Source organism: Pseudophryne corroboree, chromosome 12 (assembly GCF_028390025.1).
Source record: "Pseudophryne corroboree isolate aPseCor3 chromosome 12, aPseCor3.hap2, whole genome shotgun sequence".
NCBI classification, from domain to species: domain Eukaryota; kingdom Metazoa; phylum Chordata; class Amphibia; order Anura; family Myobatrachidae; genus Pseudophryne; species Pseudophryne corroboree.
This window is the reverse complement of record NC_086455.1, coordinates 129,989,165-130,013,903: the sequence shown is the minus strand read 5'-3', so window position 1 is coordinate 130,013,903 and position 24,739 is coordinate 129,989,165. Positions and strand designations below refer to the sequence as shown.

The 24,739-nt window shown below is 46.1% G+C and overlaps 1 protein-coding gene across 1 annotated transcript in view; it reads left to right on the top strand.

The window, feature by feature from the left end:
• The window catches only part of RYR3 (ryanodine receptor 3), a 1,295,770-nt gene that overhangs the window by 977,902 nt on the left and 293,129 nt on the right, over nucleotides 1–24,739 (top strand). The window contains 5 exon segments of the mRNA XM_063948019.1: nucleotides 5,953–6,273; nucleotides 7,373–7,613; nucleotides 7,704–7,791; nucleotides 15,399–15,491; nucleotides 22,277–22,291. Of these exon segments, the coding sequence (XP_063804089.1) occupies nucleotides 5,953–6,273; nucleotides 7,373–7,613; nucleotides 7,704–7,791; nucleotides 15,399–15,491; nucleotides 22,277–22,291 (758 nt within the window).

Sequence of the window (24,739 nt, the reverse complement as noted above, 5' to 3'; positions counted from 1 at the left end):
TCCGTAAGGACCATGGGGAATAGACGGGCTCCGCAGGAGACAGGGCACTTTAAGAAAGAATTAGTACTACTGGTGTGCACTGGCTCCTCCCTCTATGCCCCTCCTCCAGACCTCAGCTCGAGCTGGGTGCATTTTAGTGAGCTCTCCTGAGCTTGCTAATAAGAAAGTATTTTGTTAGGATTTTTTATTTTCAGAGAGATCTGCTGGCAACAGACTCTCTGCTACGGGGGACTGAGGGGAGAGAAGCAGACCTACTCACTGTGGATAGGTCATGCTTCTTAGGCTACTGGACACCATTAGCTCCAGAGGGATCGAACACAGGAACGCACCCTTGGTCGTCCGATCCCGGAGCCGCGCCGCCGTCCCCCTCGCAGAGCCAGAAGCCGGCGTGAGAAGCAAGAAGACTTCGAAAGCGGCGGCAGAAGACTCCAGTCTTCATATGAGGTAGCGCACAGCACTGCAGCTGTGCGCCATTGCACCCACATTAAACCCGCACACTCTGGTCACTGTAGGGTGCAGGGCGAAGGGGGGGGCGCCCTGGACAGCAATTAAGTACCTCTTGGCATAAAAGAGCATATATACAGTTGGGCACTGTATATATGCATGAGCCCCCGCCATTATTTTACACAAAATTGCGGGACAGAAGCCCGCCGCTGAGGGGGCGGGGCTTCTTCTCAGCACTCACCAGCGCCATTTTCTCTCCACAGCTCCGCTGAGAGGAAGCTCCCCAGGCTCTCCCCTGCAGAATCACAGTAGAAAGAGGGTAAAAAGAGAGGGGGGGCACATAAATTTAGCGCAAAATCAGTGTATACAGCAGCTACTGGGTAAACACTAAGTTACTGTGTAATTCCTGGGTCATATAGCGCTGGGGTGTGTGCTGGCATACTCTCTCTCTGTCTCTCCAAAGGGCCTTGTGGGGGTTCTGTCCTCAAATAGAGCATCCCCTGTGTGTGTGGTGTGTCGGTACGCTTGTGTCGACATGTTTGACGAAGAAGGCTATGTGGAAGCAGAGTAGGTGCAGATGAATGTGGTGTCTCCGCCGACGGCGCCGACACCTGATTGGATGGATATGTGGAAGGTGTTAAATGATAATGTAAACTCCTTGCATAAAAGGTTGGATAAAGCTGAAGCCTTGGGACAATCAGGGTCTCAACCCATGCCTGATCCTACAGCGCAGAGGCCGTCAGGGTCTCAGAAGCGCCCACTATCCCAAATTGTTGACACAGATATCGACACGGATTCTGACTCCAGTGTCGATGGCGATGATGCAAAGTTGCAGCCTAAAATGGCTAAAGCCATACGCTACATGATTATAGCAATGAAGGATGTATTGCACATCTCAGAGGAAAACCCTGTCCCTGACAAGAGGGTTTATATGTTTGGGGAAAAAAGGCAAGAGGTCACCCTTCACATGAGTTAAATGAGTTATGTGAAAAAGCTTGGGATTCTCCTGATAGGAAAATGCAGATTTCCAAACGGTTACTTATGGCGTATCCTTTCCCGCCAACGGACAGGTTACTCTGGGAGTCATCCCCTAGGGTAGACAAAGCTTTGACACGCTTATCTAAGAAGGTAGCCCTGCCGTCACAGGATACGGCCACCCTAAAAGATCCTGCGGATAGAAAGCAGGAAGGTATCCTGAAGTCCGTTTATACACATTCAGGTACCCTACTAAGGCCGGCAATTGCGTCGGCCTGGATGTGTAGTGCTGTAGCAGCATGGACAGATACTCTGTCTGAGGAACTTGATAACTTGGACAAGGATACTATATTACTGACCCTGGGGCATATAAAAGACGCTGTCCTATATATGAGGGATGGCCAGAAAGACATTTGCCTACTGGGCTCTAGAATAAATGCAATGTCAATTTCTGCCAGAAGGGTCCTGTGGACTCGGCAATGGACAGGTGATGCCGACTCAAAAAAGCACATGGAGGTTTTACCTTATAAGGGTGAGGAATTGTGTGGGGACGGTCTCTCGGACCTAGTTTCCACAGCTACGGCTGGGAAGTCAAATTTTTTGCCATATATTCCCTCACAACCTAAGAAAGCACCGTATTACCAAATGCAGTCCTTTCGATCACAAAGAGGCAAGAAAGTCCGAGGTGCGTCTTTTCTTGCCAGAGGCAGGGGTAGAGGAAAGAAGCTGCACAATACAGCTAGTTCCCAGGAACAGAAGTCCTCCCCGGCTTCCACTAAATCCACCGCATGGCGCTGGGGCTCCACAGGTGGAGCCAAGAGCGGTGGGGGCGCGTCTCCGAAATTTCAGCCACCAGTGGGTTCGCTCATGGGTGGATCCCTGGGCTATACAGATTGTGTCTCAGGGATACAAGCTGGAATTCGAAGTGATGCCCCCTCACCGTTACCTCAAATCGGCCCTGCCAGCTTCCCCCATAGAAAGGGAAGTAGTGTTAGCGGCAATTCACAAATTATATCTCCAGCAGGTGGTGGTAAAGGTTCCCCTCCCTCAACAGGGAAGGGGTTATTATTCCACAATGTTTGTGGTACCGAAACCGGACGGTTCGGTCAGACCTATATTGAATTTAAAATCCCTGAACATTTATCTGAAAAGGTTCAAGTTCATGATGGAATCGCTCAGGGCGGTCATTGCAAGCCTGGAAGAGGGGGATTTTATGGTGTCTCTGGACATAAAGGATGCTTACCTGCATGTCCCCATTTATCCACCTCATCAGGAGTACCTCAGATTGTGGTACAGGACTGTCATTACCAATTCCAGACGTTGCCGTTTGGTCTGTCCACGGCACCGAGAATATTTACCAAGGTAATGGCAGAAATGATGGTGCTTCTGCGAAAGCAAGGAGTTACAATTATCCCATACTTGGACGATCTCCTCATAAAGGCGAGGTCCAGAGAGCAGTTGCTGATCAGCGTAGCACACTCTCGGGAGGTGTTGCAACAGCACGGCTGGATTCTGAATTTTCCAAAGTCGCAGCTGATTCCTACGACGCGTCTGCCCTTCCTGGGCATGATTCTGGACACAGACCAGAAGAAGGTGTTTCTCCCGGCAGAGAAGGCCCAGAAGCTCGTGACTCTGGTCAGAGACCTCTTAAAACCAAAACAGGTGTCGGTGCATCAATGCACGCGAGTCATGGGAAAGATGGTGGCGTCATACGAAGCCATTCCCTTCGACAGGTTCCATGCGAGGACCTTTCAGTGGGATCTGTTGGACAAGTGGTCCGGATCGCATCTTCAGATGCATCGGCTGATCACCCTATCCCCCAGGGCCAGGGTGTCTCTTCTGTGGTGGCTGCAGAGTGCTCACCTTCTCGAGGGCCGCAGGTTCGGCATACAGGACTGGGTCCTGGTGACCACGGATGCAAGCCTCCGAGGGTGGGGGGCAGTCACTCAGGGAAGAAATTTCCAGGGGCTGTGGTCAAGTCAGGAGACTTGTCTGCACATCAATATCCTGGAACTAAGGGCCATATACAACGCCCTGAGTCAAGCGGAGCCTCTGCTTCGCGACCAACCGGTGCTGATTCAGTCAGACATCACCGCAGTGGCTCATGTAAACCGCCAGGGCAGCACAAGAAGCAGGGTGGCGATGGCAGAAGCCACCAGAATTCTTCGCTGGGCGGAGAATCACGTGCAAGCACTATCAGCAGTGTTCATTCCGGGAGTGGACAACTGGGAAGCAGACTTCCTCAGCAGGCACGACCTCCACCCGGGAGAGTGGGGACTTCATCAAGAAGTCTTCACACAGATTACAAATCGATGGGAACTGCCACAGGTGGACATGATGGCATCCCGCCTCAACTAAAAGCTACAAAGGTATTGCGCCAGGTCAAGAGACCCTCAGGCGATAGCTGTGGACGCACTAGTGACACCGTGGGTGTTCCAGTCGGTTTATGTGTTTCCTCCTCTTCCTCTCATTCCCAAGGTGCTGAGAATCGTAAGAAAAAGAGGAGTGAGAACAATACTCATTGTTCCGGATTGGCCAAGAAGGACTTGATATCCGGAACTGCAAGAAATGCTCACAGAGGACCCATGGCCTCTGCCTCTCAGACAGGATCTGTTGCAACAGGGTCCCTGTCTGTTCCAAGACTTACCGCGGCTGCGTTTGACGGCATGGCAGTTGAACGCCGAATCCTAGCGGAGAAAGGCATTCCGGATGAGGTTATTCCTACGCTGATAAAGGCTAGGAAGGACGTGACAGCAAAACATTATCACCGTATATTGCTAAAATATGTTGCTTGGTGTGAGGCCAGGAAGGCCCCTACAGAGGAATTCCAGCTGGGCCGTTTCCTTCACTTCCTACAGTCGGGAGTGACTATGGGCTTAAAATTAGGGTCCATTAAGGTCCAGATTTCGGCCCTATCTATTTTCTTTCAAAAGGAACTGGCTTCTCTTCCTGAAGTTCAGACGTTTGTAAAGGGAGTGCTGCATATTCAGCCCATTTTGTGCCACCAGTGGCACCTTGGGATCTTAACGTGGTGTTGAGTTTCCCAAAATCTCACTGGTTGGAGCCACTTAAGACCGTGGAGTTAAAATATCTCACGTGGAAGGTGGTCATGCTATTGGCCTTGGCTTCGGCTAGGCGTGTGTCAGAATTGGCGGCTTTGTCATGTAAAAGCCCCTATCTGGTTTTCCATATGGACAGGGCAGAATTACGGACTCGTCCGCAATTTCTGCCGAAGGTGGTGTCATCTTTTCATTTGAACCAACCTATTGTCAACCTATTGTGGTGCCTGCGGCTACTCGTGACTTGGAGGATTCCAAGTTACTAGATGTAGTCAGGGCTTTGAAGATTTATGTAGCCAGAACCGCTGGAGTCAGGAAAACTGACTCGCTGTTTATCCTGTATGCATCCAACAAGCTGGGTGCTCCTGCTTCAAAGCAGACTATTGCTCGCTGGATCTGTAACACGAATCAGCAGGCTCATTCTGCGGCTGGATTGCCGCCTCCAAAATCAGTAAAAGCCCATTCCACAAGGAAGGTGTGCTCTTCTTGGGCGGCTGCCCGAGGGGTCTCGGCATTACAGCTTTGCCGAGCAGCTACTTGGTCGGGTTCAAACACTTTTGCAAAATTCTACAAGTTTGATACCCTGGCTGAGGAGGACCTTGTGTTTGCTCATTTGGTGCTGCAGAGTCATCCGCACTTTCCCGCCCGTTTGGGAGCTTTGGTATAATCCCCATGGTCCTTACGGAGTCCCCAGCATCCACTAGGACGTTAGAGAAAATAAGATTTTACTTACCGGTAAATCTATTTCTCGTAGTCCGTAGTGGATGCTGGGCGCCCGTCCCAAGTGCGGACTTCTTCTGCAATACTTGTATATAGTTATTGCTTACATAAGGGTTATGTTATGGTTGCATCAGGTTGGTCTGATGCTCTGTTATTGTTCATACTGTTAACTGGGTAAGTTTATCACGAGTTATACGGTGTGATTGGTGTGGCTGGTATGAGTCTTACCCTGGATTCCAAAATCCTTTCCTTGTACTGTCAGCTCTTCCGGGCACAGTTTCCTTAACTGAGGTCTGGAGGAGGGACATAGAGGGAGGAGCCAGTGCACACCAGTATTCCTAATTCTTTCTTAAAGTGCCCTGTCTCCTGCGGAGCCCGTCTATTCCCCATGGTCCTTACGGAGTCCCCAGCATCCACTACGGACTACGAGAAATAGATTTACCGGTAAGTAAAATCTTATTTATTTACTACTTTTTATTCTGTGATATTATAGGAGAGTTCGTCTGGATTGCCTGTCCCTGCTTTATAATTAATTATTATTAATATATTCTACTTATGCAACTATTGGTTCCTCATCTATGATCTGAAACCAAAAATATATTTTATACCAATCTGAAGAAACAGGCTCTGACATATTTTCTTCCCTTTAACTATTACGCGCTGTATTATTTTTAAGATGCCTGTAACCCACTTATATCTAAGCAATGCTCCAGTTTAGATGACACTGTTATGATGAAAGAGAACTGTGCTGCAGTTTTAGGTATGCCAGACACTATTGAAGAGATGTGTCCAGAGATGCCACACTTGGAAGGGCTGATGAAAGAGATTAATGACTTAGCGGAGTCTGGAGCCAGGTATACAGACATGCCACATGTCATTGAGGTTGTCCTGCCAATGCTGTGCAACTACCTCTCCTACTGGTGGGAGAAGGGCACCGAGAACGTGCCAGAAAACGCCAGGCCGTGCTGTACTCAGGTGACTTCAGAACATCTAAGCGTCATCTTGGGCAACATCCTAAAGATCATCAACAACAATCTGGGCATAGATGAGGCTTCCTGGATGAAGAGAATTGCAGGTAATCCTCCTGGTAGCGATCTGCACATTCAGATCCCTAAACGTCCATTATACATCACTGCCCAGGCACTTGGTTTGAAAATCTTTCTCGGAAAGTATTAGGGGAATTATGTGCAAAGCCACTTGACATTTATCATGTCAGTGACAGTCATTTTACTTCATATAATGGATTCACATTAATCTTAAAGAAAAGAAGAAGATTGAGCCATGCTGCCTAAAAGCATTATTAGTTTTTGCATTATCTGCTGCCATGTCAGTGTCATTCTCAGGATCCTGGACATACAGCAATGAACTACTTCTTTTTTTTCTTTTTTTTAGCTATTAATAGTTTGTCTGCAATGTTTCTTTATTGGCATTACATATTTCTAAAAGAGTAGCTGTATTGCGGAGGGTAACACCTCACCTGACATACCCTGTGGTGTACACGCAGTGAGGGTTGCTCTGTTACGTGGGAGAAGTGAGAGCAAAGCTGGGGTCTGGGGAGGCTAGAGCTGCATTGCGGGATCTCCTGTCTTGGCAAGTCCCTGTTGCCAGTTATAAGGTTACACTAGATCTTTTTTTGCATAGTTGCATTAAGCCATCGAGGTCAACAGCACCAGCTAAGTGAGCACTGGAGACATGTACATTGCACACTTATCTGTAATGACAGCTGATATTTAATGATGAATCTGTGCCAGCTGCTATTATTTCTTAATGCATAGTATTGCATCTACTCTTACTTTACATCAGTCTGTGGCTGCACAAAATGTTATAAAGCTTGTGCAAAAGATTGCCAGGATTCGGTAAAAGTCCTTTTTCCTCTGGTATTTGCACTATTCCCATTTTATAATAAAAATCCATCTCTTTGTTTTTTTTTTTTATACTTTGTAATTTATTATCCAGGCAACGTAGTGTTTATGTAATGGAGAAGTGGGTTTCTGTGAACATCAAAACCATATTAAAGGCGCAGTAATTATTTAATTCTAGCATTTGAGTAAAATATGCGTACACTACAGAACATGATATCCATCTCTACTTTCAATATACGCTGCTGAAACCTTCCCTGCAGAGTGATTCTTTTGTTTCATGTCATTAATGTGGTGCTTGATGTTTGCTTGCAGTTTATGCTCAGCCAATTATCAGTAAGGCTCAGCCAGACCTCCTGAAGAGCCATTTCATCCCCACACTGGAGAAACTGAAGAAGAAAGCAATAAAGATTGTGCAAGAAGAAGAGCAATTGAAAGCAGACAGCAAGACTGACACGCAGGAAGCAGAGCTACTAATTTTGGATGAGTTTGCTGTGTTATGTAGAGATCTTTATGCTTTCTATCCTATGCTGATCCGATATGTGGACAACAACAGGTATACAGAAGCACTACCTCTTCCTTTGCTGATTGCTATATAAAGCATTACTTCTGGATGGAGTAACTCTCACTTTCTTGTACCACTTAGGTCCAATTGGCTCAAAAAGCCAGATGTGGATTCTGATGAGCTGTTTAGAATGGTCGCTGAAGTTTTCATTCTTTGGTGTAAATCACATGTAAGGGGTTGTTTTCTTACTGTCAGCTAGTTGTCTTGTGCGTATATATATTTATTTCAAAGACTTTTCTTAAGTAGGGACACATAAAGACTGGAAATAGTCCCTACTTAATACTTAAGCCTACTGTTCCTCAACCACACACAATGAGAGAGATTTATCAGTCCTTCGAAAAAAATAAAAAGTAGATGTGTTGTGAATATTAACCAATTAGATTCTAGCTATAAAATCTAAGACTTATACTTTCTAGATAAGTGATAGCTAGAATCCGATTGGAAACCGTGGCCAACATGTCTATGTTCCGCTTTAGAGGGTTTGATAAATATTTCCCACATTGTTTTACCCTACATGACCACCCACTGAAACAGCCACAATAACAGAAGGATTTACCAATTTTATTTTACTTTAAACAAAAACACCTCATCCAGTGATTATTTATGTACAATGCCCGCTTCATGCTGTAAGTATTTTGGAATAAACTGTAACAACATTCAAATGTATTGTTATATAGAGTAAATTATATTAGCGTAAAGGGCACTACACATTAGGCGATATGCCGCCGAGGTGCCCGATGGCGAGGGGGAGTTTCTTCACTCCCCCCTTCACCCGGCCCCATAGAGGTGCATGCTAATATGGACGAGATTGTCCATATTGGCTTGCATGTATAAGCGACCCGGCACCAAAGAAGAACGAGCACGGGGCCGCGCATCGTTAATAGTTTGTGCCTACACACTGAAAGATGTGAACGATATCTCGTTCATTAATGAACGAGATCGTTCATATATGTCAGTGATATCGCCTAATGTGTAGGGTCTTTAACTTGCCACTTGTTAATACCCCTTTTCCACTAGCTCAAAAAACAAGGGTAAATGCACGGGGCCGCACATTTACCCGTGTTTTCTCTATCGTCCTAAGTGGATGCTGGGGTTCCTGAAAGGACCATGGGGAATAGCGGCTCCGCAGGAGACAGGGCACAAAAAAGTAAAGCTTTACTAGGTCAGGTGGTGTGCACTGGCTCCTCCCCCTATGACCCTCCTCCAGACTCTAGTTAGATTTTGTGCCCGAACGAGAAGGGTGCAATCTAGGTGGCTCTCCTAAAGAGCTGCTTAGAGAAAGTTTAGTTTAGGTTTTTTTCTTTACAGTGAGTCCTGCTGGCAACAGGATCACTGCAACGTGGGACTTAGGGGGAAAGTAGTAAACTCACCTGCATGCAGAGTGGATTTGCTGCTTGGCTACTGGACACCATTAGCTCCAGAGGGATCGAACACAGGCCCAGCCGTGGAGTCCGGTCCCGGAGCCGCGCCGCCGACCCCCTTGCAGATGCTGAAGCGTGAAGAGGTCCGGAAACCGGCGGCTGAAGACTCCTCAGTCTTCATAAGGTAGCGCACAGCACTGCAGCTGTGCGCCATTTTCCTCTCAGCACACTTCACTGGGCAGTCACTGAGGGTGCAGAGCGCTGGGGGGGGGCGCTCTGAGAGGCAAATATAAACCTTATACAAGGCTAAAAATACCTCACATATAGCCCATAGGGGCTATATGGAGATATTTAACCCCTGCCTGACTGGAAAAATAGCGGGAGAAGAACCCGCCGAAAAAGGGGCGGGGCCTATCTCCTCAGCACACGGCGCCATTTTCTGTCACAGCTCCGCTGGTCAGAACGGCTCCCAGGTCTCTCCCCTGCACTGCACTACAGAAACAGGGTAAAACAGAGAGGGGGGGCACATTAATGGCTATATATATATATATTAAAGCAGCTATAAGGGAGCACTTAATATAAGGATATCCCTTGTATATATAGCGCTTGTGGTGTGTGCTGGCAGACTCTCCCTCTGTCTCCCCAAAAGGGCTAGTGGGTCCTGTCTTCATTAGAGCATTCCCTGTGAGTTTGCGGTGTGTGTCGGTACGTGGTGTCGACATGTATGAGGACGATATTGGTGTGGAGGCGGAGCAATTGCCAAATATGCAGATGTCACCCCCCAGGGGGTCGACACCAGAATGGATGCCTTTATTTGTGGAATTACGTGATGGTTTATCTTCCCTTAAACAGTCAGTTGAGGACATGAGGCGGCCGGACAATCAATTAATGCCTGTCCAGGCGCCTCAAACACCGTCAGGGGCTGTAAAACGCCCTTTGCCTCAGTCGGTCGACACAGACCCAGACACGGGCACTGATTCCAGTGACGACGGTAGAAATTCAAACGTATTTTCCAGTAGGGCCACACGTTATATGATTTTGGCAATGAAGGAGACGTTACATTTAGCTGATACTACAGATACCGTAAAACAGGGTATTATGTATGGTGTGAAAAAACTACAAACAGTTTTTCCTGAATCAGAAGAATTAAATGACGTGTGTGATGAAGCGTGGGTTGCTCCTGATAAAAAGTTGATAATTTCAAAAAAGTTATTGGCATTATACCCTTTCCCGCCAGAGGTTAGGGCGCGCTGGGAAACACCCCCTAAGGTGGACAAGGCGCTCACACGCTTATCCAAACAAGTGGCGTTACCCTCTCCTGAGACGGCCGCACTTAAGGATCCATCAGATAGAAAGATGGAAGTTATTCAAAAGAATATATACACACATGCAGGTGTTATACTACGACCAGCTATAGCAACTGCCTGGATGTGCAGTGCTGGAGTAGTTTGGTCAGAATCCCTGATTGAAAATATTGATACCCTAGATAGGGACAATGTTTTACTGTCGTTAGAACAAATAAAGGATGCATTTATCTATATGCGTGATGCACAGAGGGATATTTGCACACTGGCATCTCGGATGAGTGCTATGTCCATTTCAGCCAGAAGAGCCTTATGGACACGACAGTGGACAGGCGATGCGGATTCAAAACGTCACATGGAGGTTTTGCCGTATAAAGGGGAGGAGTTATTTGGAGTTGGTCTATCAGACTTGGTGGCCACGGCTACTGCCGGGAAATCCACTTTTTTACCTCAAGTCACTCCCCAACAGAGAAAGGCACCGACCTTTCAACCGCAGCCTTTTCGCTCCTACAAAAATAAGAGAGCAAAGGGCTTGTCGTATCTGCCACGAGGCAGAGGAAGAGGGAAGAGACACCAACAGGCAGCTCCTTCCCAGGAACAGAAGCCCTCCCCGGCTCCTGCAAAAACCTCAGCATGACGCTGGGGCCTCTCAAGCGGACTCGGGGACAGTGGGGGGCCGTCTCAAAAATTACAGCGCGCAGTGGGCTCACTCGCAGGTAGACCCCTGGATCCTGCAGATAATATCTCAGGGGTACAGGTTGGAATTAGAGACGGATCCTCCTCATCGTTTCCTGAAGTCTGCCTTACCAACCGTCTCTTCCGAAAGGGAGAGGGTGTTGGAAGCCATTCACAAGCTGTACGCTCAGCAGGTGATAGTCAAAGTACCCCTATTACAACAAGGAAAGGGGTATTATTCCACTCTATTTGTGGTACCGAAGCCGGATGGCTCGGTAAGGCCTATTCTAAATCTGAAGTCCTTGAACCTCTACATAAAAAAGTTCAAGTTCAAGATGGAGTCACTCAGAGCAGTGATAGCGAACCTGGAAGAAGGGGACTTTATGGTATCCTTGGACATCAAGGATGCGTATCTACACGTTCCGATTTACCCCGCACACCAGGGGTACCTCAGGTTCATTGTTCAAAACTGTCACTATCAGTTTCAGACGCTGCCGTTCGGATTGTCCACGGCGCCTCGGGTCTTTACCAAGGTAATGGCCGAGATGATGATTCTTCTTCGAAGAAAAGGCGTATTAGTTATCCCATACTTGGACGATCTCCTAATAAGGGCAAGGTCCAGAGAACAGCTGGAGACAGCTTTAGCACTATCTCAAGAGGTGCTAAGACAACACGGGTGGATTCTGAATATTCCAAAATCCCATTTAATCCCGACAACTCGTCTGCTGTTCCTAGGAATGATTCTGGACACGGTTCAGAAAAAGGTTTTCCTTCCAGAGGAAAAAGCCAAGGAGTTATCCGATCTGGTCAGGAACCTCCTAAAACCAGGAAAAGTGTCAGTACATCAATGCACAAGAGTCCTGGGAAAAATGGTGGCTTCTTACGAAGCAATTCCATTCGGCAGATTCCATGCAAGAATATTCCAAAGGGATCTGTTGGACAAATGGTCAGGGTCGCATCTGCAGATGCACCTGCGAATAACCCTGTCACCAAAGACAAGGGTGTCACTTCTGTGGTGGTTGCAGAAGGCTCACCTATTAGAAGGCCGCAGATTCGGCATTCAGGATTGGATCCTGGTGACCACGGACGCCAGCCTGAGAGGCTGGGGAGCAGTCACACAAGGAAGAAACTTCCAGGGAGTATGGACGAGTCTGGAAAAGTCTCTTCACATAAACATTCTGGAACTAAGAGCAATCTACAATGCTCTAAGCCAGGCGGAACTTCTCCTGCAAGGAAAGCCGGTGTTGATTCAGTCGGACAACATCACGGCGGTCGCCCATGTAAACAGGCAGGGCGGCACAAGAAGCAGGAGTGCAATGGCAGAAGCTGCCAAGATTCTTCGCTGGGCGGAGAATCACGTGATAGCACTGTCAGCAGTGTTCATCCCGGGCGTGGACAACTGGGAAGCAGACTTCCTCAGCAGACACGATCTTCATCCGGGAGAGTGGGGTCTACATCCAGAAGTCTTCAACATGTTAATAGACCGTTGGGAAAGACCAATTGTAGACATGATGGCGTCTCGCCTCAACAAGAAACTGGACAAATATTGCGCCAGGTCAAGAGATCCACAGGCAATAGCTGTGGACGCACTGGTAACTCCTTGGGTGTACCAGTCAGTGTATGTGTTTCCTCCTCTGCCGCTCATACCAAAGGTATTGAAGATCATACGGCAAAGAAGAGTAAGAACAATACTAGTGGTTCCGGATTGGCCGAGAAGGACTTGGTATCCGGAACTTCAAGAGATGCTCACGGACGAACCGTGGCCTCTACCTCTGAATAGGGACCTGCTACAGCAGGGTCCCTGTCTTTTTCAAGACTTACCGCGGCTGCGTTTGACGGCATGGCGGTTGAACGCCAGATCCTAAAAGGGAAAGGCATTCCAGAAGAAGTCATTCCTACCTTGATTAAGGCACGGAAGGAAGTCACCGTGAAACATTATCACCGCATTTGGCGAAAATATGTAGCGTGGTGCGAGGATCGGAGGGTTCCGACGGAGGAATTCCAACTGGGTCGTTTCCTACATTTCCTGCAATCAGGATTATCTATGGGTCTCAAATTGGGATCCATTAAGGTTCAAATTTCGGCCCTGTCAATATTCTTCCAAAAAGAATTGGCCTCTGTCCCTGAGGTCCAGACTTTTGTCAAGGGAGTACTGCATATACAGCCTCCTGTGGTGCCTCCGGTGGCACCGTGGGATCTAAATGTAGTTTTAGATTTCCTCAAATCCCATTGGTTTGAACCATTGAAAAAGGTGGATTTGAAATATCTCACATTGAAAGTGACTATGTTACTAGCCCTGGCCTCTGCCAGGAGAGTATCTGAATTGGCGGCTTTATCTTATAAAAGTCCTTATCTAATCTTCCATTCGGATAGGGCAGAACTGCGGACTCGTCCGCATTTTCTCCCTAAAGTGGTATCAGCATTTCATCTGAACCAACCTATTGTGGTGCCTGCGGCCACTAGCGACTTGGAGGACTCCAAGTTGTTGGACGTTGTCAGAGCCTTAAAAATATACATTGCAAGGACGGCTGGAGTCAGAAAATCTGACTCGCTGTTTTTATTGTATGCACCCAACAAGTTGGGCGCACCTGCTTCTAAGCAGTCGATTGCTCGTTGGATTTGTGACACAATTCAACTTGCACATTCTGTGGCAGGCCTGCCACAGCCTAAAACTGTAAAAGCCCACTCCACAAGGAAGGTGGGCTCATCTTGGGCGGCTGCCCGAGGGGTCTCGGCATTACAACTCTGCCGAGCAGCTACGTGGTCGGGGGAGAACACGTTTGTAAAATTTTACAAATTTGATACCCTGGCAAAGGAGGACCTGGAGTTCTCTCATTCGGTGCTGCAGAGTCATCCGCACTCTCCCGCCCGTTTGGGAGCTTTGGTATAATCCCCATGGTCCTTTCAGGAACCCCAGCATCCACTTAGGACGATAGAGAAAATAAGAATTTACTTACCGATAATTCTATTTCTCGGAGTCCGTAGTGGATGCTGGGCGCCCATCCCAAGTGCGGATTATCTGCAATACTTGTACATAGTTATTGTTAACTAATTCGGGTTATTGTTAAGGAGCCATCTTAAGAGGCCCTTTCTGTTGTCATACTGTTAACTGGGTTTAGATCACAAGTTGTACGGTGTGATTGGTGTGGCTGGTATGAGTCTTACCCGGGATTCAAAATGCCTCCCTTATTGTGTATGCTCGTCCGGGCACAGTACCTAACTGGAGTCTGGAGGAGGGTCATAGGGGGAGGAGCCAGTGCACACCACCTGACCTAGTAAAGCTTTACTTTTTTGTGCCCTGTCTCCTGCGGAGCCGCTATTCCCCATGGTCCTTTCAGGAACCCCAGCATCCACTACGGACTCCGAGAAATAGAATTATCGGTAAGTAAATTCTTATTTTTTGCAAGTGGAAAAGGGTAAACCCGGATCAAGTGACCCGTGAATCCTACCCGGCTATCTACCTGGGTAGGACACGGGAATGATCCGGGTAGGGTTGTAGTGTAAACGGTAGCCGCGTCGATGCGACACGGCTCCCGTTTACACTGTATGGAAGGGCGGCGCTGGGAGATCATGTGATCTCCCTGCGCCGCCCCTGCCGCGTCACTAGAAGCGTCGCCAACCCAGCATATGCCGGGTTGTGACTGCTGATGGGAAAGGGGCCGAGCACGGGTCGCAGCAGGGGGCAGCTCCCGTGTCAGGCTCCCGGCTGCGACCCGTGCTCGTAGGTGGAAAAGGGGTATTAGTTGCAGGAGGGGCCTAGTGAGAAGTCTTCGTGATTGTTTTTTATTATTGGTCCATGTGGTCACACCCATCTCTGCAGCTTTGTACCGCCCATGCATTTTAGTAACAGGCGCCTTCAGTAGGGTGATGTTTTTTATTTATTTTATTTTATTTTACCCCACCTGGGACTGCAAGTTCAAGACTTTATCACTGAAAATACTCTCCAAAATGTGTCCTCTTTCTTCCTCTCCACTCACATATTACTCTACACATTACAGCTTAACAACCTCTGAAATAATACTACAATACTGTGGCATGTGACATTATTGTACGTTATTATAAGGTATTCCAGAATTACCTCAACAACATCCTGACACCTACTAAGAAGTATCCTAAAAATATCTAGTTTTAGCCCTAAATATATTTCAGAAACATAGAACATAGTATGAGCAACATGGCAGCATACAGTCATTATGTTTCACACATGCAACAGCATTTCAAATATACAATCAGTAACATAGTAAAACCTATATCTATCCCGCATTGCTCTACTTGTATTGACATACACGTCATGAGGGTCATAGCAAAAGGATGAAAGTTACTTTTGTTTTATGTATGTGCCACTGGTCAGGGATGGTTATTTCTGGGCTTCAGTAGATATAGTTAGCAGGTTGGGCTCGGAGTATAACATAACTGCTTTTTGTTCAACGTCCTAGAATTTTAAAAGAGAAGAACAGAATTTCGTGATTCAAAATGAGATCAATAATTTGGCATTCCTGACTGGAAACAACAAGAGTAAGATGTCAAAAGTAAGTCCGTTAGAAAAGACCTGGAGGCGTTTAACATACTTTGGGGGGAATTCAAGTAAGCGCATGGTCCTGTAGGAGCGTTGTGCGATGCACTTGTATTTTTGTAAAATATGATACAGAAAAAAACTTATATTTGGTGCAAGCAAAAATGAAGCCGTGTTTCATTTCAGAAACGTCCCGTGAGGCTCCTACAGGTCTTCATGCTTAACTGATTCTTCCCCTTTGTGGTTGGTCAGATATTTTATACTTTACAATTCAAATAAATAAAACTGAAGTTGACATTGTGAGTTTCTGTATGTTTGGAAAAAAAAACTGAAGAGCCTGATTCAGGGGTGACTGCTATTGCAGTATCGGACACAAGCATCCAGAGTGTGCAGTCTGCGCTTAAGCCCCGATGGTTACCGCAGAAAGACAAATATAAATTCAGGGAATGGAGGGGAGGGGCTAGCCAGATGCGGTGGGATGAAGTTGTTGCCAGCAGCTGCACTACCACCTGCAGCCAGGTTCCAACCGACATTCTGTGCGTTCAGAGGACTGGTGGAATATCCGATGCTGGGGCCGATGTGTGAATGATGTTCACACGCCGCAGTTGGTGCGCATCTCAGTAGGCAGACCATCAGATGGTATTGCAGCTGCAATAGTATTCACTTCCTAATCTGGCCTAAGTAGATACATTGTCTTTATAGGAATAACATTTAATGGTTATAAAATAAACACGTTAATTGATTATGGATGATGCAGAGACCGCAACTGAATACAACAGGGGTGCACAACATGCCGCCCGCTAGTTGCTGTAGAACTACACATTCCAGCATGCCCAGATACCAATATGGTTGCAGGGCATGCTGGGATTTGTAGCTCAACAACAGCTGGAGAGTGACATGTTGAATACCCCTGCAATACAGGAATATACTGCATTTTCCGGTACTGACCATATGAAATTTACACTTAATTAGCATATATGTTTAAACGTGTGGGTTAAATAACTCCTGGGCTGATATATATGCAGCATTGGATAGTGCCAGAGTGCATTCTCTGCATTAAAGATTTGACAAGGTTCACATTAAAATGGGTAAATGCAGTTAATGTGTTTTGCAATAATTTTAAGCATATTACATCATTCCAAAAAATTGTCTTTCGTTTGGAAGATTGATTAGATGTCAGGATAGTGTGCTGGAGCATATTGATTAAAGGTCCATGATTTTTTTAAACAGAAGCCAGGAAATCCTGTGACATCTTGTTACTGCAGAAAATAAGGATCTCAAGTAGAGAATGTCCTATGGGCAAAAATAATGGAACTTGGGAAAATATTGACAAATAGGGTCTCTAAACATTGATGACCTTATCTTATACCATTGTCATATTCTTATATTACAGATGGCAAATGACATACGTTGGTTGTAAAATAAATATTAACTTTTCTTTATATTTTTCACTTTCTACTCACATAATAATATATACAGAATGGCTTTATTCAGGAGTTATTTCTGAGCAGCAAAAATATTCTGCCAAATAAAAATAATGGCACTTACGGCACCAGCACGGTGTCCATGCAATGCTAATCACTGTGCCACCAAGCCTATATTTGATTACCGAAAGGTCAGAGAGTGAATTCTGTTTATATCCACTATAAATGAGATAACAGATTTTGATCATACATACTGTACAACAAACACTGCTCTAAAAGTTAGTTTTTTCACAGAGTGTAAAGAGAGACTTACCTTGTAGTGTCACTTTTATTTCTCTAACGATCTAGGGGATACTAGGATGGATTATTACCATGGGGTATAGATCGGTTCCATTGGAGCCTGGCACTTTAAGAAATGTTCAGTGTGTGTTGGCTCCTCCCCTCTATGCCCCTCCACCAGACTCAGGGGCACATGTATTAACCTGGAGAAGGCATAACCAAGTGATAAACCAGTGATATGTACAAGGTGGTAAACGCACCAACCAATCAGCTCCAATATGTAAATTAACAGTTAGGAGCTGATTGGCTGGGGCATTTATCACCTTTATCACTTCCTTATGCCTTCTCCAGATTAATATATCTGCCCCTAAGTTTAGAAAAATGTGCCCAAGGAGCCGGGTGCATTCTCTGGAGCTCCAGAGTGTTTTCTTCAGAAATGTATTTTAGTTTATTATTTTCGTGCAGCACTGGCTGGCACCAGTCTGCCTGCCTAGGACTTAGGGGGGGGAAATCTAACCAACCTCCTGTAGGGTTAATGGTTCGCATCCCCGCTGACAGGACAATCGCTCCTGAGGCGCCGTTTCACATGCCCCCAGGATGTGCGCACACGCCGGCATCATGCCGCCATCCCTAACAGATGCCAAAGACGCTGTGCGGTGACAGTGGCGGCATAAGAGCGCTGCAGGCTGCGGTGCCCGTTGAGGACACTGACGCTGGTGTAAATAGGGGTTTTGACTCAGTTTTGCTCAAAATAATGGTTTTAGCCAGTATAATCTTATAGGGGCGGGGCTTCCCAGAGAGCGGGACCAGCGGCTCTGAGGCGCCATATCCAGCGGCTACTGAACTCCAGGCTGCATGCAACGTGCTGCTCCTCCACAGACCCTGCTAAATCACCTTGTACTGGTACCAGGGGATTTATAGAAAGGGGGGGAGCAAATAGATAATAACAAATGCCAGCTGTCTTATCTAAGGCTCTGGTTTATGCCCAGCAGTGCACTGCTTTGACTGTGTGGCATTGTGTGCTGGTCTCATCCCACTCTACAGTATATCACTCCATTCGGGCTGTCTGGGGTCCTGTGTTATTTCACTGCACTATGGGCCTAATTCAGACCTGATCGCTAGCAGGCGATTTTTGCAGTGCTGCGATCAGATAGTCGCCGCCTACAGGGGGAGTGTATTTTAGCTGTGCAGATGTGCGAACGCATGTGTAGCAGAACTGTACAAACAGATCTTGTGCAGTCTCTGAGTAGCCCAGGACTTACTCAGCCGCTGCGATCACATCAGCCTGTCCGGGACCGTAATTGATATCAGGAACCCTCCCAGCACACGCATGGACACGCCTGCATTTTTCAAAACACTCCCAGAAAACGGTCAGTTGCCACCCACAAACGCCTTCTTCCTTTAAATCTCCTTGCGAACGCCCATGCAAATGGATCCTTCGCACAAACCCATCGCTGAGCGGCGATCCACTTTGTACCCATGCGACGCGCTTGCACATTGCGGTGCATGCGCAGTTTAGACCTGATCGCCCACTGTACGAAAACGCAGCCTAGCGATCAGGTCTGAATTACCCCCTGTGTTATCTATTTGATACTGTGTGTATTTCTACTGTATCAGAATGTCAGGGAGAAAGGCTGTGTGTCCCTTATGCAACAAAAAGTTTTCCCCTTCACCAGGGGGATCTCTCCTATGTACTCAGTGCTTTCTCCCTGTACGCTGATGCTCCAAATCCGCATGATGGGAGTCAACATAGTTCCCTACTTGCACGATCTCCTAATAAAGGCGGTGTCCAGGGAGAGTCTGCTGAACAGCATCAACTTGACTACTTGTTTTCTTACGGACCATGGGTGGATCCTAAAGTTCCAGACATCTCACCTGGAACCGTCATAGAGAGTCCAGTTCCTGGGAATGATACCAGACACAGTGTCTCAGAAGGTATTCCTCCCCATGGATAAGGCCTTGACAATTCAGGCAATCCAGTATGGCAGATTATATGTCTGTCCGTTTCAGCTTGATCTGCTGGACAAGTGGTCAGGGTCTCACCTGCACATGCATCAGAGTATATCTCTGTCGCCAAAAGCACAGATCTCCCTGTTGTGGAGGCTACAAGTTTCTCACCTTGTGGAGGGTTGTAGTTTCAGAACCCAGCCTTGGACAACGGATGCCAGCCTCCGCGCTTGGGGAGTGGTGACCCAAGGGGCTCAGTTCCAAGGGAAGTGGTCGCACCAGAAGTTTTCGCTTCCGATAAATGTTCTGGAACTCAGAGCAATTTACAATGCTCTTCTACAGGCTTCCTATCTCCTCCGTCATCAGGTCATACAGGTGCAGTCAGACATAAACCAACAGGGAGGAACAAGAAGCAGGGCCACAATGCGAGAGGTGTAAAGGATACTTCTCCGGGTTTGAAGCCTACGCAAGAGCCATGTCGGCTATATTAATTCTGAAAGTGGACAACTGGGAAGCGGACTTCATCAACATGAACGACCTCCATTCCGGGGAATGGGGCCTTCACCCTCAGGTGTTTCAACAGCTGGTTCACCAGTGGGGCTGTACGCAGATAGACGTGATGGCTTCTCGTCTCAACAAGAATCTGCGTGGCTACTGTTCCAGATCGAGGGATCCGCAGGCTGCCGTGGTGGACGCTTTGACGGCACAATAGTCTTAAAAGTTTGTATACCTGTTTCCTCCAATTCCTCTCATTCCCAGAGTTCCAAAAAGACTCAAAAGTGAAAGCATTCAAGCAATTCTGATTGCCTCGTATTGGACTCGCCGGGCCTGGTATGCGGACCTCCTGGCCATGTCTCTAGAGGAGCCCTGGCCCCTGCCGCTTCTCAAGGATCTTCTTCAACAAAGGCCGTTCATCTATTCAGATTTACTGCAGCTACATTTTACAGCTTGGAGGTTGAAAGGGAGATTCTAGCCAGGAAAGGGCTTCCCAGTAGGGTTATCATGACTATGGTCCAAGGCCGGAAGGTGGTCACATCTAAACATTACCACTATATCTGGAATACATATTTTTCTTGGGGTTAGGGTAAAATATATTCTACTGTGGAATTTCAACTTGGGCTGTTTCTGTCTTCCTGCAAGCAGGAGTAAATATGGGCCTACGGTTGGGCTCCATCAAGGTACAGATTTCGGCTCTCTCCAGATTCTTCCAAAGACAGCTGGCTGTGATTCCGGAGGTACAGACATTCATGAAGGGTGTCCTTCACATTCAACTGCCTTTTGTCCCTCCCACGGCTCCGTGGGATCTCAGTGTGGTTCTGACCTTTCTCCAGTCGGATTGGTTTTAACTTCTAACTGTGTGGATTTGAAATTTCTAACTTAGAAGACTGCCATGTTGCTGGTGTCGGAATTAGGGGCCTTATCCTGTAAGAGCCCTTATTTGATATTTCACGAGGATATGGCGGAGCTCAGAACTCGCCCACAGTTTTTGCCGAAAGTGGTTTCGGCTTTTCACATTAATCAGCCGATAGTGGTTCCAGTGATGTCTGACACATCAGTTGCTCCAAAGTCCTTGGACGTGGTTCAAGCTTTGAAGATTTATGTCAAAAGGATAGCTCGTCACAAGAAGTCTGACTCCCTCTTTGTCCTTTACGTTGCTACCAAGATTGGATGTCCTGCTACTAAGCAATCCATTGCTCGTTGGCTCAGGTTGACTATTCAACAGGCCTATTCTTCTGCGGCTTTGTTGCTGCCAAGTTCTATTCAGACCCACTCCACTAGGTCGTTGGGTTCTTCCTGGGTGGCTGCCCGTGTCGTCTCAGCCTTGCAGTTGTGCCAAACTGCTACTTGGTCTGGTTCGAACACGTTTGTAAAGTTCTATACGTTTGATACCTTGGCCAGTGAGGAACTTCAGTTTGGTTAGGTGGCTTTGCAGGGGTCTCCGCACTCTGCCACCCATTCTGGGAGCTTAGGGACTTCCCCCATGGTACTAATCCATCCCAGAATCCCCTAGGATGTTTGAGAAAATAGGAATTTAATACCTATCGGTAATACCTTTTCTCGTAGTCCGTAGGGGATCCTGGGCGCCTGTCTCAGTGCTTTATATTTCCTGCTTGCCTGGTTGTATGTTCTTGGTTGGGTCTGCTGTTGCTGTCTCTGTTACTGTTCTGGCTAGCATTGCTATCTGTTGCTTTTGTTAGTATGGCTATCCTTTGTTCTGGCTAGCGCGGCTATCCTTTTTTATCTTGTGTGTTGGTTCGTTGCCTCACCGCTGTTGTTATATGTTTTCCTTCTCTCAAAGTATGTCCGTCTCCTCGGGCACAGTTTTCCGAGACCGAGTCTGGTGGAGGGGTATAGAGGGGAGGAGCCAGCACACACTGAACATTTCTTAAAGTGCCAGGCTCCAGTGGACCCGATCTATACCCCATGGTACTAATCCATCCCAGTTTCCCCTACGGACTACAAGAAAAGCAATTACCTGTAGGTATTAAATTCCTATTTTAAAATGTTCTACAGCTTGGTAAGTATGAGATCTAATCCAGAAGTTTAAAAAAAAAAAAATCCCCTCCAAGAACGATCTGTTGTAACAGATGTTTTGTGACATACTTCAGAATAAAGTCAGGTTTTAGAGTTAGTGTTCATATTTCCAAATTAGTTCACATAGGCCAGATCAAGGACTCATGAGGGCCATACACACTTAGCGATTTCACTGACCGATATGAACGTTCTCGTTCATAAATGAACGAGAACTCGTTGATATCGGTCAGTGTGTAGGCACCAACGATGAACGATGCGCAGCCCCACGCTCGTTCATCGTTGGTGGCGGGTCGCTTGTGCATGCAGGCCAATATGGACAATCTCATCCATATTAGCATGCACGCATATGTAGCCGGGTGACGGGGGGAGTGAAGAAACTTCACTCCCCCCGTCACCTACCCCCCACCGCCGGGTCGCCCGTCTGCCGTATCAGCTGTTGGGCAGCTCGGCGGCGGGCCACCTAACGTGTAGAGCCCATTAGATCTGTTTGTTTATAGGCTCACATTTACTATACCTGTTGACTGAATGAATAATCATCTCACAAGTAATTAAGGAATATATGGTTCATTTTCCATTTGTTTTACTTACTTGTCTCCTGCATTTTTCTTTCACACAGCCCATACAAGTGAAGGTACAGCATGCATGACCTGTCTATGTATTAGCTAGCCTGGCTCCATCCATCCATATGTTCCATTAGTCTTAGCAGTGGCGTCACCAAGGGCAGTCATGGTTCATGTCATTTAGATCAGATTGCTGCTGAATTTTGGTGTTAAAAAAAAAAAATGTTACCTAATTTTGTAGTAGAACCGTGGTGACAATATAACCCAAAGACTACAGTATATCTTTAGTGGACCAAATGTTCTTAACTCTACATAGATAGTACATTGTACAAGCAAGTGGCTGTCATGTTGGTTAGTGAGATTGGTTTAATACAGATCTCTATATTTTAGTATAGTACAAATGAACAGGTTATGGAGCAAAGTTTTAAAGTTGGGCTCAATTTTTCACTTATACCCATATACCCACTGGTTGATATGCTTGTTATTAGTCAGACATACCTGAGTTTTTAACTAAGATGTGTTCCGGGTTCTTCTTTGATATTTGAACGTGCTGGCAAACATTTCAGTTGCATTCCTTTTTAACACGGAGGTGACTGACCACTTTATTTACTGTAATCTGACCTGGACGGTACCAGTATATCTGCAGTATGTCATTATTGGGGTGCTTACTAAGGGAGACCATTCACATTATACACCCTTGTGACGCCACTGATGTTTTCTGTAGTATCTGTCATTTACATGGGTACAGTTAATGTGTTGGCCTATTCCAGTACGTTTTGTAGATCACTGTTGCAGAAATGTGTTGAAGGCACAAATGTAAGCAAAGCTTTGATGCCCAGCAAGTAGTTGTACTCCTCATTCGCACACAGTTCTGCTCTGTATCATCACAGTCCCACTAGAGGCACTCTGTCTGAAGACCACTAAGCTTGCAGTTGTTTCGAAACTGTATTTAATATGGCCCTTTCCAAAGCAGCATTACACAGGGGAACTCTGATGTAATTTTAAGAATAGAAAAGAGAGGCCATCAGGAATAGCCATGCTTGACTTGATACAACCATGGCAGGTCTGCCTAGAGGAAGCTAACACAGGGGCAGTCGTGCCTGAAACAATACAACACAAGGGTAGCCATGCTTGAAGCAGCATAACAAAGGAAGGCCTTAGCTATACTACTTCACGTATGTATCCTTGTCTGAAAAGGCATACAAGGGGGCAGTCATCACTTAAACAGCACGCCTTACTAACTAGAGGTTCAGGCATACCCTGAAATTATACAACAATTAATTTCGATAAGTCCTTGCAAGTGAATTTGTATTCATGTGCAAGGAAGGCAGTCTTACCTTCCCTACATGCATTAGCTCTCTTGCGAGCAGTCGTTACAGAAGAAAGATACAAATGCAGTTCAAGTTTCTATATGTTAAAACAGCTTTCTATTACATTTTCTTATAATTCTTTCTTTTGTTTTCTTTTTTTTTAACACTCCTTGAATATCTTTCTGAAGGACTTATTCAGGCAGGCACATTGTATGCCCATTCTTCCTCAGCCTCAGGCAGATCGTAGCAAGATGTAACACCAGGACAAGTGCATGCCATTTTGGTGCGTACTAGTAAGATTAACTAATTATTAACACATCTGAACAGTTCTATGAAAAAAAGCTTTCTACTATATTACTATAGGGTGAAGTCCGGTTGTGTACATTACATCTAAGTGACAAATCTGTAAAATCCCCACACAAGCTTGTGTAGCTCAGAGCTTTGACTTGCGAGGTCCTAAAGCATAAGTCCCTCTGTTATTGCCTCCTGCCTCTCAGTTCATTCTACATTTACCTGATCATTTTTATTTTAATCTCAATACATTATTTGATTCACCACCTGTTTCAAGACCAGCCAAACCTTCCCTATATAAATACGCTTGTTAAACAGATTTGGGATGCTTCTTTGTTTTATCTTCAATTTTTTGTCATGTTTTATTTTTTTCTGTAACTTTATCCAGAGGGACTACTGCTTTAAGACTCATTGCTCAGTTGATGTGCCTTGTTTCATGAGTTTTGAGGTTTCACCAAGTGTCAAACTTGTGGTTCCATTTAGTCTTTAGTCTTTACCCTGTATTGTCTTTTGTTGTGTATGATGAGTGGTAAGTATGTCATTGCAGGCTGGTTTTTTATTTATTTCTTATTTGTGATCTGTAATGTCAGTGTCAGTAAATCTGTTCTATAGGGCAAAGTAGAAGATATTCCACATAGTGGCTACATACAGATATTGCTTTGGTTTATTATAGTATAGTTATAATTGTGTAACTTGTATCAGGTAGTGTAACCATTCAGTTTCAGCAGAATTATAGAAGGTCAGTGACTTATTGTTTGAGTTTAATGTACTCTGTAGTATTTGGGATGGTGAGAGACTATCAGGTGCGATTTTATTCAGGTAGCATTACATCAGTGGAAAAAGGTAAGTACTTGGTCTGAGTATTTCATGACCCCAAAATAAGTGTGGTGAGTAAGATTAATGTATATGTGTATGTGT